Here is a 14,290-nt window from a genome sequence, read left to right on the forward strand (position 1 = left end):
ACTGCTGCCCCCTCCCCCCCACCATGACCGAGGCCGCCATGACCCTGCCCCCTCCCAGCTTCTCAGGGCAAAGAGTCTCTGCCCGGCTATCCCCTTAGGATAATGGGCCCCTTAGGATAACGGTCCTCCCAGGGGCTCACCTGATGGAAGGGCCCCCCACCGTCAAAGGCTCTGGTGCATAATGCACGTGACCCCCCAGAAATGGGGACAGAAACACCCCATGCCCACCAACACTGACCTCACCGACATTCACACGCTTCACTAAATAGATGGCACAACATCCACCGCTTTCACTGGAAAAATTTAAGGTACTGGTCAGGCTGAGTGCCTCTCCCAGCAGTATGAGATTTCTGCCTCATTTTCTGTTGAAATGCCCATCTTTTCACGTTTGGGATATTAATCCACTACGTTCGTGCTGCAAATTAAAAGACAACTAATGCACACACATAAGGAGTATCTTCTTTAACTAGAAACACCGCAAATTTGGTAACAGTATCTGTCATCACCGGGCATGTGCTCCACCAGAAGAGCGTGGGGTCCAATCATGGGTAGGTGGGCCCCCCCTCCAGCCCTGCAGACAGAGAGGTGGACGAATGCCCCGCTCCAGGCCAGCACCCACCGGGGTCCACAGACAGGCCCCACTGGGGTGGTGCAGACGCCGCCCTCCTTCTGGTCAACGGAAACGTAGGTCTTTGTCTCTGTGTGGGCAGCAGAGTTGGGATCATGTTTCCAAAAAAAAAGGAAAGGGCGGGTCCTTGGGGGCAGGGGGAGCTACTGCCCACCATCTCCAGTGCCTTGGAGGTAGTGTCTTCTTTTGGGGTCTCAGGGGCTACCTGGCCTGACCATCCCTTCCCATTAGCGGCTTAGCCTGGGGTTGGTCCCGCAGAGCCCATGGTCAGCGTGGTCAGCAGCAGGCTGACTCCTGCAGTCAGCCACACGTGCAGCCTGAGGGCTCCAGAGCCCCCTTTCCAAATAAACAACGCAGCCTGAGGACTTGTCTCATGTGACAGAGGAAATCACAGCATGGCAGATGCGCCTCCAAGCCAGCCTCCTCCCTTGGTAATTATGGGAGAAGATGAAGGAAGATTCTGGGATCCAGTGAGCCCCCCTCGGGAAGAGAGAAAATCTGCCTGCAGGAGATGCCCTCACCTTGAGGCCACATTGACAGGGGACATCTGCACCGCCTCCCCCCTACCTCCCGCCTCCTCCACCCAGAGCACAGATGTGCAGCCAGAGGTTCAACATGGGCCTCCTAGGGACCTGGAGAAACCTCCACCTCCCTGTGAGTCACTCCCTGAGTCATCACTTCCCCTAACACCCTCGCTCCCCTCCCCTCTCCATCCCACTCCCCATCCCACACTGCTCCCCCCCTTGCCCCATCTGCTCAGGAGACAGCAGCCGGCCTGGTTTTCCCCTTTCATGTCTGTGTCGCAAACGCCTGTGTCAGCTTCCCAACATACGGGCGAGGGAGGAGGGTGAGGAGACCACTCCAGAGTCCAGGTGGACAGAGACGCCACTCGCCCATGAACAAGGAGCCCCACACGGAGCCCTCCAAGAGCAGCCTATTCTTAGGACTGTCTCTGTGCCTCAGAGTCTGGGCTGTCGCTCTGCTACAGGGAAAGACACCACCAAGGGCCAGTGAGTGTCCAGAGGCAGTGGCTCCAAGCTCCCAGAGGGATGCAAGGCCCCCTTCGAGAGCCAGGTGGCCTGGAAGCCCGGTAGGTGGGCGGCTTTTCCAGGAAGGGTGCCTGCCTTCTCTGCACACCTGAGCTGGGCTAATAAGGTGTACGTGTGGTCAAACCACTAACCAAACGCTGGGTTAAATCTCAACAAACCAAACACCACATTCCAGTGTTGGTAGGAGAACTCAGAGCAGGCTCCACCCCGGGCTGCTGGTCCGCAGTCTGCAGGGCTGGTGCTGCCCTCGGCCCATTCGCCCATTCGCCCCTCGGCCCCTCGGAAAAGCAGCCACCTGCAGGTGATCCAAGAGGAAAACCTTTCTAGTTTCTCCCAAATTTGTCCCCACATCCTCAAAAGGCAATTTTAAAATCCCAGAGCAGCTTTTCATCTGAGGAACTTTCCTGCTTCCGGTAGCACCACATCTTGAGGAACAAGACCCCCAGCCACCTGCTGACCCTCCGCCACGGGCTGACTCGCTAGAGGCCTCCCCAGGGTACACAGCCATTCGGTCACAAGGGCGAGATAAAGGCACATGGGTGTGTGGCGTTCTGCAGGTCTGAGTCAGGGACTGAGGATCAGTGAACCCACCCAGGAGGAGACTCAGGCCAGCCCTCAGTTCCCGTCCAAACCCTAGGACAGAATGTCCTGCCTGCCTCTGTGTAGCGTCACCCAGGCAGTGTCACCGGTGAGACAGTCTCACTTCGGGGGCCAGCACAAGATGGTTCTGCGGGGTGCTCACTGACCGTGAATCTCTGATGGGCCCATGGTGGCCGCTGCCAGGTCTGGGGGACACGCGCGGAGGCTCGGGGGCAGGCCCGGGACAGACTAGGAACTGTGCTCAGGAACTGCGATGCTCTCCCCAGAGCCCTGTGACCCAGACTGGACTTCTGTGCAGGAACCGGAGCTGCGGACACCACAGTAGGTGCCCTGCAGCCTGTCCTCCCAGCCTGACCCAGCTCCCAGGCCCACAGCTACATCACCTCTCCGAGATTCAATTTCCCCATCTCCAAGATGTTCCCCACAAGGTGATGGTGGGGTCCACGGACACTGTGCAGACTCACTCCACTGCATGTGGCTCGTGACATGCCAAATCCCATCCCACAGCCGTCTGTTCTCTCACTCCTTAAGTTCCCCACATAGAAACTGCATTCCTCAAGTCCAAATTAGGATCAGACTGGTCTTTCAAGGTCCAGTGATGTTTTTGGAAGTGACTGAAACAAACATCCTCGAGAGAAGCATAGTTATACGGTGGCCATGGCAACACAGGAATGTATCAGACTGCAAACCCCAGAAAGGCCCAGACCCGGACAGACTGTCAGGGGGTAGTCCAGGGGTGGGGCATGGCAACAGCCCATGGGGATGCTTTAATGCCCTCCTACGGACGAGGGGTTCTACCTCACTGGGGGAAAACCCAGTAACGGCGGCATCCTGCTGTCCCAGAAGCTGCAGGCCCACAGTTCCACGAGGAGAAAGGGAAGGAACCATGCTGACCCTCTGCTCAGAGAGAGTAGACAGGGCAGGAGGGTGTGAAGGTGCTGGCCCCCTCCCACACAGGGACATGCAGCTGTGCGCCGACCCACAGCCTCTCTGTCCAGCGTCCTGCATGCACCCGGCCAGCTGGCACCACGATGATGGCCCCAATGGGGCCTGAGGCCATCCGCCACGTGCTGCCAATGCTCAATGCTTGTGCAATAAGAGCAAACCAGTGCTCACTGTCCACGAGCTTTCCCCTGGCATTCTAAGGGAATCCTCACACTCTGGCACCAGGCAGCCTCCTGTGGTTCAGAGGAAACTGGGGCAGGATTGAAGCCCAATGGCAGGGAGGGGACGCTCAGACCGCCGCCGGCCACCCTGGACCCAGAGAAGACGCTCATGGATCCTAAACTGGGACTGGCCGCCCACCCACGCAGCCTGGAGCTCCAGGGCCCTCCCGCCGATAAAGGCAACCCGAGGAGCCAGCGCCTGGGCAACTGGAAGGCACAGGACCAACGCTCGGAGTCTCCACCCTGGAAGTGAGTCCTCATGCAGGAGACCTGCCGCAAATCCCAACGCCCCCTACGCGGATGACACGGAGGCCCCTTCCACCACCGAGCAGCCCCACCCAGACGCGGGAGAGCCAGGAGGGGCAGGACGGGGTGACACATGTCTGCCCGGCGGCCGGGCCTGGTTCCCGAACAGGGCGCCAGCGGGGACGCGGCCCAGCGGGAAGCGCGGTGGCTCCGCGAGGGGTCTCCGGCCGGGGAGCCCAGGACCCTGGGGACGCGTCCACCCACTCGAGGGGCGTGCAACATCCAGGCCTGAGGCCTCCTTCACGGCGAAAGGAATTTCTTCTTAAAGCTTTAACTTGAGAATGAAACAGCAAAGTAGATACCGGGAAAGAAATGTTACTTCTGTTGTCTCGTGATTTCAAAGTTGGCGTTTTTTAGTCAACAACTTTGTTTTTATTAAAAATCCCTGAGAAACCTAAGTCTGCACTCCCGAACCAGTCTTCCTCCTCCCATTGGAGCCCCAACAGCTTCTCCCCGCGCTGCTCCCCTCCCTCCGCCCCCAGTACAGCTTCTCCCCCTGCTGCTACCGGTACCCCCCGCCCCCCGTACAGCTTCTCCCCCTGCTACTACCTGTACCCACCCCCCGCCCCCGGTACTGCTTCTCCCCGCCCCCCCAGTACAGCTTCTCCCCCTGCTGCTACCGGTACCCCGGCCCCCCCCGCCCCCCCCCCCCCCGCCCCTGGTACTGCTTCTCCCCCTGCCGCTCCCCCCTCCCCCCTGCATACAGCTTCCTCCCCCGCCGCTCCCCCCAGTACAGCTTCCCCCCGCCTGCCGCTTGTCCCCCTGGTGCTCCCCTGCGCGCCCCGTACAGCTTCTCCCCCCCTGGGGTCTGGCTCAGCTCAGGCGTCCCCACACACGGCCGTCCCATTCTGCGCAAGTCGCCCTAGGACTCCTAGGTCACAGACCCACGTGCTCCTCCCGATTCCCAGTCGGAGGCCGCGCCTGCGGCCCTGAGAACCCTCATTCCGGAACATTCTCGGCGAGAACAGAACTTGGGAGTCTGTAATTACACCCATGTTGACACCGTGCGACGAGCCAGCGGCTCCTCACTTAGCTCTGGAAGGCAGTGGTTTTACTGCCTAATTTCACGTAAAAAAAAAAAATGAGCAAAAGTGCCGCCGCGATCCCACTACCGGCACAAAGGAGCGCAGCGACGCCGCGGGCGCTGCTCCGGGCCGCCACTGGCGCAGCCCGCTTCCTAAACACTGGGGCCCTCCTGGGACACGGCCTGTCACTCGGCTTCTCCGAGGACCGGCCCCCAGCTCTGAGGACCACGAGCCGGGCCCCGGTCCCCTCTGCCGCGGGCTCGGGCAGCGCGCTCAAGGTGACCCCCCCCAGAGGCCGCCGGGGTTCCCGCCGAGCGGGCGTCCCCTAGACGGGCCGGGCCGCGCCCGCCCGGCCGCCGAGCTCTACCGCTCTTGGACGCAGCGACCAGACGCGGCTCGTCATTCTCCACAGCGACTTCGCCAACGAACGCTTGACCCTCGCGGACAAGCCTGGGCTGAAGGAGACTGGGGGACACGACGCCGCTCCCAGAAGCCGGCGCCCCCACAACGGGCGGGAAGCCGTGCTCCGGAAGTCAGCGCCCTCCACAGCCAGCGCCTCCACAGCAGCAGGGAGGCCACGCTCCCGAAGCCCGTGCCTCCCACAGCGGGCGCCCCCACAACGGGCGGGAGGCCGTGCTCCGCAAGCCGGAGCCCCCGCAGCGGGCGGACAGAAGACGCTGCCTCGAAGGCAACGCTCAGCTCCGGGTGGGCGGGCTGGCAGTTGCCCGTGGGTGGCCGGTCCAGGCGGTCCTCCCGGCTCCCAGGCTCCTCCGCCCTCAGCGCCGTCAAGCCGCTCCGGCGCGTCGTCGCATCTGAAGGAGCCCTCGTCCCGCCGGCCTCGCTCGCCCTGAGCCACGGTGTCTCCGCACTCCCGCGCTCGCCGTCAGTCTCGGGCTGCGGCACGTGGACCTTCGGTTTGCGATGCCTCCCTCCAGCGGGAATCCCTCCAGCAGGTCTGGTCCGCCCGGCGCCCCGGCGCTTCCCCTCACCCGTGTCTTCTGGATCTCCCGCTCCTTCAGACGCCCCGTTGTCACCCGCCCGCCTGCTCGCGGTGATGTCGCTGGCCTCCAGCATGGCCGCCTCCCGCTTCTCCTGGCGAAAGCGTGACGCCGCGTTTCCCGCCTCCCTTTGCGTCTTCTTCTCTGAGCTCAAGACTCTGCAGTCCCGCGCGGAATCCTGAGACCGGACCGGAGAGAGGACTGGCTCTGCTCTGGCTGACGCGGATGCGAGGCGAGCAAGGGCGGCAGGTCTGCCTGCGGCACGGAGGCGCGTGCGCGCCGCCCCGAGAGTGGGCTCCCCTTGACGGCGGGCTCCCCTCGACGCTCGGCGGACAGACGCCCGTGTCCTGGGCTCTGGGAGTCACTGTGAAGATTGTCTCCCTCTTGTCTGCCCGCTTTAATTTCCTGCTTACAGCACCTCTGTCCTTGTCTGGGGCGTTAGATAAGCTCTCGATGAATATTCACCGCGTGAGTTAATAAAAGTGAGTAAGTTAACAAAAATAACCGAACTCATGAAAACCGCCTGTAGGCGAAGGCGAGCAGCTGTGGCAGTGGAGAGCGTGACCTCAGTGCACGCACCGGAGTCCACTGGCCTCCTGACGGCACCTTGGGGCTTCCACGTGGATCTGGGTGCATCCCAGGCGGCTGGTTTCCCAGAAACGACCGTGTTACTGCATCATCATCTTTGGAGCGCTCAGCCTCCCCTTCCTGCTCCTGAAGCACGTTCTCCAGTGCCACCAAAACCAGAAACCGTGACTTCCACTTTGAAGTTTGTCTGACATACTTTGAAGACAACGGTCCCCATTTCTCACCCTCACCTAAAACAGAGGCTCCCAAATAGATAGCCCTCCCAGAGACCCCCATCAGCAGGTTTGGGGAGAGCTAGCCTCACAGACACTGATTGATTCTCCATGTTTATGATCCTCAAGCCCCTGACATCGACTATTTAAGCAGAGAAAGGATTTTCCTCGCGTTAGGCTTACGGAAACAACCCTGGAGCTGACAGTGACATCCTCATCCTGCCGTCACCTTCACCATCCACCCCAAAGCCAGACTTGACTCCTGACAAACTCCTCAGTCTTCCCATTTTTCTTCAACAGATTATCTTGCAGGATCTGGAGAATGTGTTAAAGTAACAAAAGCACCATAACCACTTGGCCTTGGGGGCAACCCTGTGGGCTTGGCGGCAATGGGGCTGATAGAGAAGGAAACACACCACTGCCCGGTCTCAGGGCAGGAGCGCCTGAACCGTGTTCCAGAAACTAAACTTGTTAAGTCATCAGAACATGCTGTCTGTCCCACTCAGAAGCAGCAAGATGCAAGGATGTATTCCATCTGCTGAAAGTGTTCTCGACCATGAGAGCTGTCTGGATCGACCTGCACGACCCACAACTCTCAGCCCCAAGGCAGCGTTGCTGGCTGCACAGGGGTTCTTTGCTCCATTAACCACCTCACTGTAAACAGCTCACTCAGGACCCCACTGTAGGCTTCGGTGTTCACCTGGACTACAAACCACTTGCCCCACCCAACCTGCTGACGCTCTGCACTGCGGACGTCCTGCCACCTCACCATGCGTTTCTGGTCTCTCACCCTGTGCCCTAGGTCAACTGCTGTGACTTTCAGGTGCCCTCACTTCCTACCCTTGGGGTGTGGTTCCAGGAGCTTGTTAGAAATGCAAACTGCAGCCCCACCCTAGACATCCCTGTAAACAAGCCCTCATGTGATGCTTAGGGAAGCTGAGGTGGAGAAGCACTGATGTGTTTATTACACAGTGAACTTCTCCATCCTCAGACCTGTGAAGTGCTGCTCTTTCTCACTGGACCTCCCTCTCTTCCTCAAACTCCATCAGTGAAGGTTCTCTGGTCTCCTACCTCCACGCCCTTGCAGGCAGGCCCCTTTACAAAGATTTATAGGAAGGTAGTAAAAAAAAGCTTTCCAAACATTTATCCTCTCAGAATCCTCTGTCTGTTCTTCTTGTTGTTGAACACACTTTGCAGCTCATCTCTAATCAGAAAGAACTCAACCGCATCTCCAGGAGCAAACCAGCAGTCACACTGTGGGCCTGGTCCCCTTCAGTCCTGGGCATAGGAGCATTCAGGGACATCAGTGCAGCACGGAGGACAGGGGCTCAGGCGGTAACTGCCCCAGACGCAGAGCCACATGAATACTGGTCCCCACCCGAGCTGAGTGACACGGAACACAGGACGACACCCATGTGTGGCACACTTTCCACACGGAAGAAGCATTAGCATAAACAAAGCAACAGCGGACAATACCAGAGTGACTTCTCCACGATCTTGGTCCTGAAAACCTCCTCCTGGTCCAGGTTCACGGTGCAGTAGCAGTCCCGCATCTTGTTTGGCCCCGGGTAGCTGGGGAGGTTTTTGGCTTCCCCTGAAAAGCAAACATAAGTATACATCAGCTCCGTGCAGGATTGTTCCATCTCCACACTCGTCACAGACCCTTCCAGCATGGGTACACCTCACAGCCGCGCACCTGCTCGCATCTGTGTGTGCTCACGGCTCCTGGAGGCCAGGCTTTCTGGGACACAGCCAAACACTGTGGGAATCTCACCTATACTGAAAAGTGGGAGGTGACACACTAACCACGAGACCAGTGTGGACCAGGCTCCACTGGCTGGGAATCGAGGACTGTTTGTTCTCTTTACCACACCAGTCCCTTTAACTTTTTTTAATGTTTAAATTATGGTAAGATGCATATAATTAGAATTTATCATCTCAGCCAGGTGTAAGTGCACAGGCAATGTATTAAGCACATTCACACTGTTGTGCAACCATTTCCTCCATCCATCTCCAGAACTTTCTCATCTTCCCAAACTGAAACTGTCCCCACGAAACATGAACCCCCTCCCCCAGCCCCCAGCCTCACCATCTACTTTCTGTGGATGCGACGGCTCTAGGGACCTCACAGCAGTGGGATCCCACAGCATTTGTCCTTCTGTGACCGTTATTTCACTCAACACAATGTCCCCCAAGCTCCATCCATGCAGTGGCATGTGTGAGAATGTCCTTCCTCCTCAAGGCTGAATGATATTCCATCGTGTGGATGAACCACAGTTTCTTTATCCATCCATCCCAGGGGTCCCTTTTTATTTTGAATTTAACTTGACAGTATTAAGTCAAAGTTACAGCAATAATTAAGGAGAAGGACTCTTTTTTATCGACAAAAGTAAACTATGAACTCCAGCTGCTTAAAATACAGAGTGATTCGCCAGTCAGGAAAAGTCAGAAGAAGCCACCTGCTCCAGATGACCATTTCCCTCCCACAAGCCCCTTCACAGCACAGAAGCCCGAGGGAGCAGTGAAGCACATTTGGAGAAGAGGGCCTGGCTGGTCCTGTAGGAAATGCCCACGATGTCACAACTCCACATGTGACTGGGGGTCTGTCTAGAGATTCTTGTCAAACCACACTGTGGGCCTCCTCTGCCAGAGGCTGGGAGCAGGCAGGGAGGTCCAGAGAGCTGCCTGCTCGTGAACTGGGAGTGAGCAGGGATGAATGATGCCTTGGTGAAGTCCATTCTGTGGAAAGAATGCCTCAAACCCTTAGAACATTGAGGCCGTCGTGCCTCCTGGTCATTTCAGTTCTGGAGACGCCCGGCCCTGGGTGTCTGCAGGCACCGGATACAGTGCTGGGCGAGGACAGGCCTGAGCACCAGCACCTGGCCAACACAGCCAGGCCCACACCCACCTGTCAACACACCTCAGGGCCCAACTGCCTCATTCTCATTAAAACTGAAAAGAAAACAGAAACCAAACCAAAACCAGAGCCACAGTTCTCGGAACTCCCTCTTCAGAGCTCAGTGCTGAAGGCCCAGCGTCAAGCCACGGGTGTGGCCACACCTTCTTGTGCAAAACCCAACAAAGACACACATGTATCTCCCCCGGGGACTGAGCTCATGTGCAAAGATGCCAGTGTGCAAACCGGCACCTCCAAAGGGCAGAGAAAACTTGACTTGTCTGAAGCTTTTCCTTTGTAACTTTCCATTAACGTTATTACTTGAGAACAGAGTGGAAAGCAATAGAAGTTGTTCAATAACTGGGTGGACGTTTTCTGTGCCAATAAATCTTATTTCTGACGCACCAGAGTGCTTTTAGGATTTCTAACAGCACCAGTTGTAATCTGTGTTTGTGGTCATTTCCTGCACAGGACAGGACACGAGACCTGCTTCTTTGGGCCTCAGTTTCCCCAACTGTAAAAGCATGAGAACACACCAGCTGTCCAAGGATTCTGGCCCTGAGACTCTTCTAATTCAAAAGGCTCCAGAAGTTTTCCTTTGGGAATCATCAAGGAATTGTCAACGACTATCAGTTGGTGAAGAAGAGATAACAGATGAATGTTTTCCCATAGCCACTGTTATCCCTAAAACACCTCCATGCCCCGAGAACATGCCATTTCCACATGAGTTGAGCCCATGAAAACACGGCCTGCCTGGTAGGAGGCATGTGAACTGCACCAGGCTTCAATCAGCTGCTAAATGTCAAAAAACAGACTTTCTGAAGGCTCTGGCAGATGTGGCAGGTCATATATGCACATGCACACAGACACTGGGAGCACGAGGAATCCACAGGCGCCATAGGGAGCGACATGGCCCCAGGGACTTCCGGGGGGGTGAGGCACAAGGGCACAGAGATGAAGTCTCCCGGCTGCTGCTCCTGCCACAAGCTGACCTGAAAGTGCAGCCATAGCACAGGCGCCAAGTCCACGTGGCCCTCGGATTTTCCTGCTTAGTTTCTGGAACTGATCCCTCCTGCAGCATTCACAAATCTTCAACCTTGAAACCAGCCCGACTTCCCAGCTGACACCTTTATGATGTGAATTAGGGCTTCCCATATTTCCCTTGGAATTTTTTTGCAATGAATGAGATATTTAGCTGCAAGTTCCTGTGTTTATTACAAGAAGAAAACCTTTTGAAAGCCTGAGGGAGACAGTCGTTGGTGGAAAATACAGAACTGGGATTTTGATCCTGTTTATTCTCCAAAGAACCTCAGAACACAAGCAGTGGTAGCCAACCCTTCTCTTAGGGCAGAAGAGAGAGGAGCCTTCTCTGAACAACACTTAGAAATGTGGAAATGCAGAGTTATCTCGTGCTGGTGTGAGTGCAGTCTGGTCCACATCCCTCCTGCCCCTGATCTGGACTGTCACAGAAACAGCCTGTTGCTATGACGATGGCGACAGAGAGCCAGCAAGGCGACCAGAGCCAGCATGAATGAGCCACGCAGACCAGGAGGGTTAGGAGCTGCAGCCAGCCCCTCACCCTGGGCCATGCCATCTGCCCAGTCCTTAAAGTGGGGACCCCGCCTGGACCAAGAGGACTGAGAGTAACGAGGTACGCCAAGTCTCTGCTCGGAGCCCACAGCAGAGCGGGGTGGACGCCCCAGCTCTCAGGGTTGTTTCTTCTCAACCAGACTCAGAACACAGCACTGTTTCTCCACACTGGTTACTTATGCTGAAGGCTGGAGGCGCTTCCCTTCCTGGCTGCACACATGAGGCCTTCCTGTCACTCTCAGAAGAAAAGCATTTTCTTTTCTCTCATGTGGAGATGCTCACATGAGAAGGGAGAACTGTCCTGGGATACAGCTGGTGCTGAATGATTTGTTGAATGAATAAATGACAACAAGGTAAAAGGAGAGCAGACTCTGGTTTCATTCTAAGAGCCAAATCAGTAATCATTTCGTGACTCTTCCTCCCGTTTACCACATCTCCAAAATGCATACTGTTCACCAACCATAAGCGTCTGGCGGCAGATTTGATGCAGACAGCAAATGTGGTACCTGATACCTCTGAATGCCTAATTTACTAACAGAAGTAAAGGCAGCGCTCACAAAACAGTCACATAACAGCACTGACACAGCAAACCCTGATCTCCAAGTACAGGGATCAGGCGGTGGGCAAGGAAAACAAAGGCTTCAACCCAAAAGCCATTGTGGTTCCCGAGAACCACAGGTAAGGACGCCTGTGTGCACCTGCAGGGACACCACAAGGACAGCCAGAACTTTTTGTTAAAAAGGAAAATAGCAAGTTTTGGTGAGGATGTGGAGAAATGGGGGCATCGGCACACTGTTGGTGGGGATGGAAAATGGGACGGCCTCTGTGGAAGGCAGTGTGGCGGTTCCCCAAAACCTGACAGAGTCACCACCTGACCCAGTGACTCCACCCCAGGGACAGACTCAAGAGAACTGGAAACAGGTTTCAAACAACTGTGCACACGTACGTTCCTAACAGCGCCATTCACAGAGCCAGAGGGTGGAAACAGCCCATGTCCTTGCATGCGGGAACGCAGTCTACTGCGCAGAGCTTGGGGTCAGGGCTGAGCCGGTTCCTTGGGAGCATGGAGTGTTCTCCTGGGTGACTAAAGGGTTCAGAGCTAGAGAGAGGTGGTGGTTACACAACATGCAAATCCACTAAATGCCACTGAATCGTAACTTTACAATGGCTAAAATGGTGAGTTCATGTTACATCATTTCACCACGGTTTTAAAAAAAAGAAAAGATGGTTCTCAGGACACCAACGGAGGCAGCGGGTGTTCAGCATGACTGTTCACTGCAGCAGCGCCTCATTCCGCTGGAGGGCCTTCCCTGGAGCAAGAAAGGGGACCAAGACACACTGTTTTGGGGTTTTACATTTCAATTTATTTATTTATTTATTTATTTATTTATTTTTGAGGAAGACTGGCCCTGAGCTAACATTCGTGCCCATCTTCCTCTACTTTACATGTGGGATGCTGCCACAGCACAGCTTGATAAGCAGTGTGTACGTCTGTGCCCAGGATCTGAACCCATGAACCCCAGGCCACCAAAGCGGAGCATGCAAACTTAACCGCTGTGCCACCAGGCCGGCCCCTCATTTACTGTTTTTTATTTGTATATTCTGTGGTGGCACATATGCAAACATGCAAACATTACACCCCAGCACGCATGGACTTGGTAACTACGACTCGATTTAACATGTGCACAGCAGTGTGAGCAGCACCCAGACCCAGATGCAGAATACTCCAGCACTCCGGGACGTTCGCACACCCTTCCCAGACCAATGCCGTCGTTCCCACCCAGAGCCCAGCGCCCTTTGGAACTCCACAACATACAGTTCTGCCTACTCTGTGCCTCATTAAAGTGAGCAGGTCCATTAATCCGTAGGGGCTGTAAATGGCGATGTCCTGACTCCACCTTTCATTTCACTCTATCAGCAGACACAGCAGGACGCCCACGAGGCTGGCTGTGACCATGCAGACGCCACCTCAGCCCCTTCAGCACCCATTTCCCAGATGGGGAACCAAGGCCCAGGTGCCAGCGGTGGAGGAAGACGAAGGATTGGAACCCGCACGTCTGGTGCTCAGCACTGCAGGCAGCATCTTGGTCGGGATGCCATGTGTGTTTCTGGACAGGCCGAGTTGGCCATCCCCACTGTGGCCACACTCTGAAGTGAACCTGAGCCCGCGAGGGCCAGCGTGTGCTGAGGCACTGACCTCCTTGTGGAAACAGACTGCGATTCTTGAGGCTTCCTGACACGGCACTGCATCTTCTGAAGCACCAGGCCCTGCAGCCCAGCAGGTGATGATGGCTACCCTCTCTCGGGCCCTCATGCAGCCGCCATTGGAGCACAAGCAGTGCACCGACTGCTCTCCTTTCCAGGCCAAGACACGGAGCCCCCTCGGGAGCCGTGCGTGTGTCCTTGCAGGGTCTGGGAGGCCCGGGACCCCTGAGCAACCAAAGCTGAGATCACACGCAACAAGCGCACGGCGAAAGAAAGATCAGCAGACGGGCCGGCTCCCATGGAAGGTGCTGCCGTGGGTTCTCGAGGCCCATGGCAGGGAGCACAGCCAGGCTCACGAGCAGCTCCAGCCCAGAATCCCCACCTATCAGAGCCAGGCCAGCACCACGTCCTCCCAGACAACTCATGGGCACGGAAGTCACCACTGTGGTGACCCAGCAGAAGGAGAAGCAGGTCACTGGCCCTTGGATGCGACAGGACCCTTTGCAGGACGTGCGCCTGTGTCCACTGGCCTTTGGGTCTAAGAGGACACTCTGGGAGCCGCCTTGGCCACCATCCTCCTCCAGGGAAGTTCTTGTCTCATTAAAGCGCGAGGATGAAGCATGAGGCTCAAAGGCACCAACAAGCGCCCCAGAGTCCCAAGCAGCAGGGTTTGCTCCAGAGACGCATCCTCCCCGGGAACCGCAGGCATCCACGCACACGGAACCACTGAGGCAGCTCCACCCCTTGGCCGCCTGCCACATGAGCCAGACCTCTAGATGGGCCCATGGAGCCATGGCCCCCCAACGTGTCCACTGCAGAGCACCCTCCCGCAAGGTGCCACCCAGACCAATGAGCCAGTGCAGGCCGAGCCCGCGGGAAGGCCTGGCCTCTGGCCGTTTTCACCTGTGACTCCTACCAGCAGAAACAGCCTCTTCACCTGACCCTGATCATCAGGGATGAGAACGAGCCCCCGCGATGGGCCACACCAGTGACCCAGCCACGAAAACCATCTCTGATCCGCCATCTC

General features: G+C 56.7%; 1 protein-coding gene across 3 annotated transcripts in view; it reads right to left on the reverse strand.

The window, feature by feature from the left end:
* The window catches only part of RASA3 (RAS p21 protein activator 3), an 89,567-nt gene that overhangs the window by 50,213 nt on the left and 25,064 nt on the right, over positions 1-14,290 (reverse strand). For 2 of the 3 annotated variants that reach the window (XM_023621903.2, XM_023621904.2), the window contains one exon: positions 8,049-8,166. The exons of the other annotated variant lie outside the window; for it this stretch is intronic. In XM_023621903.2, coding sequence (XP_023477671.1) covers positions 8,049-8,166 — 118 coding nt within the window. The remainder of the gene's footprint in view (positions 1-8,048; positions 8,167-14,290) is intronic. 3 annotated transcript variants of the gene reach the window in all.

This window comes from Equus caballus, chromosome 17 (assembly GCF_041296265.1).
Source record: "Equus caballus isolate H_3958 breed thoroughbred chromosome 17, TB-T2T, whole genome shotgun sequence".
NCBI lineage: Eukaryota > Metazoa > Chordata > Mammalia > Perissodactyla > Equidae > Equus > Equus caballus.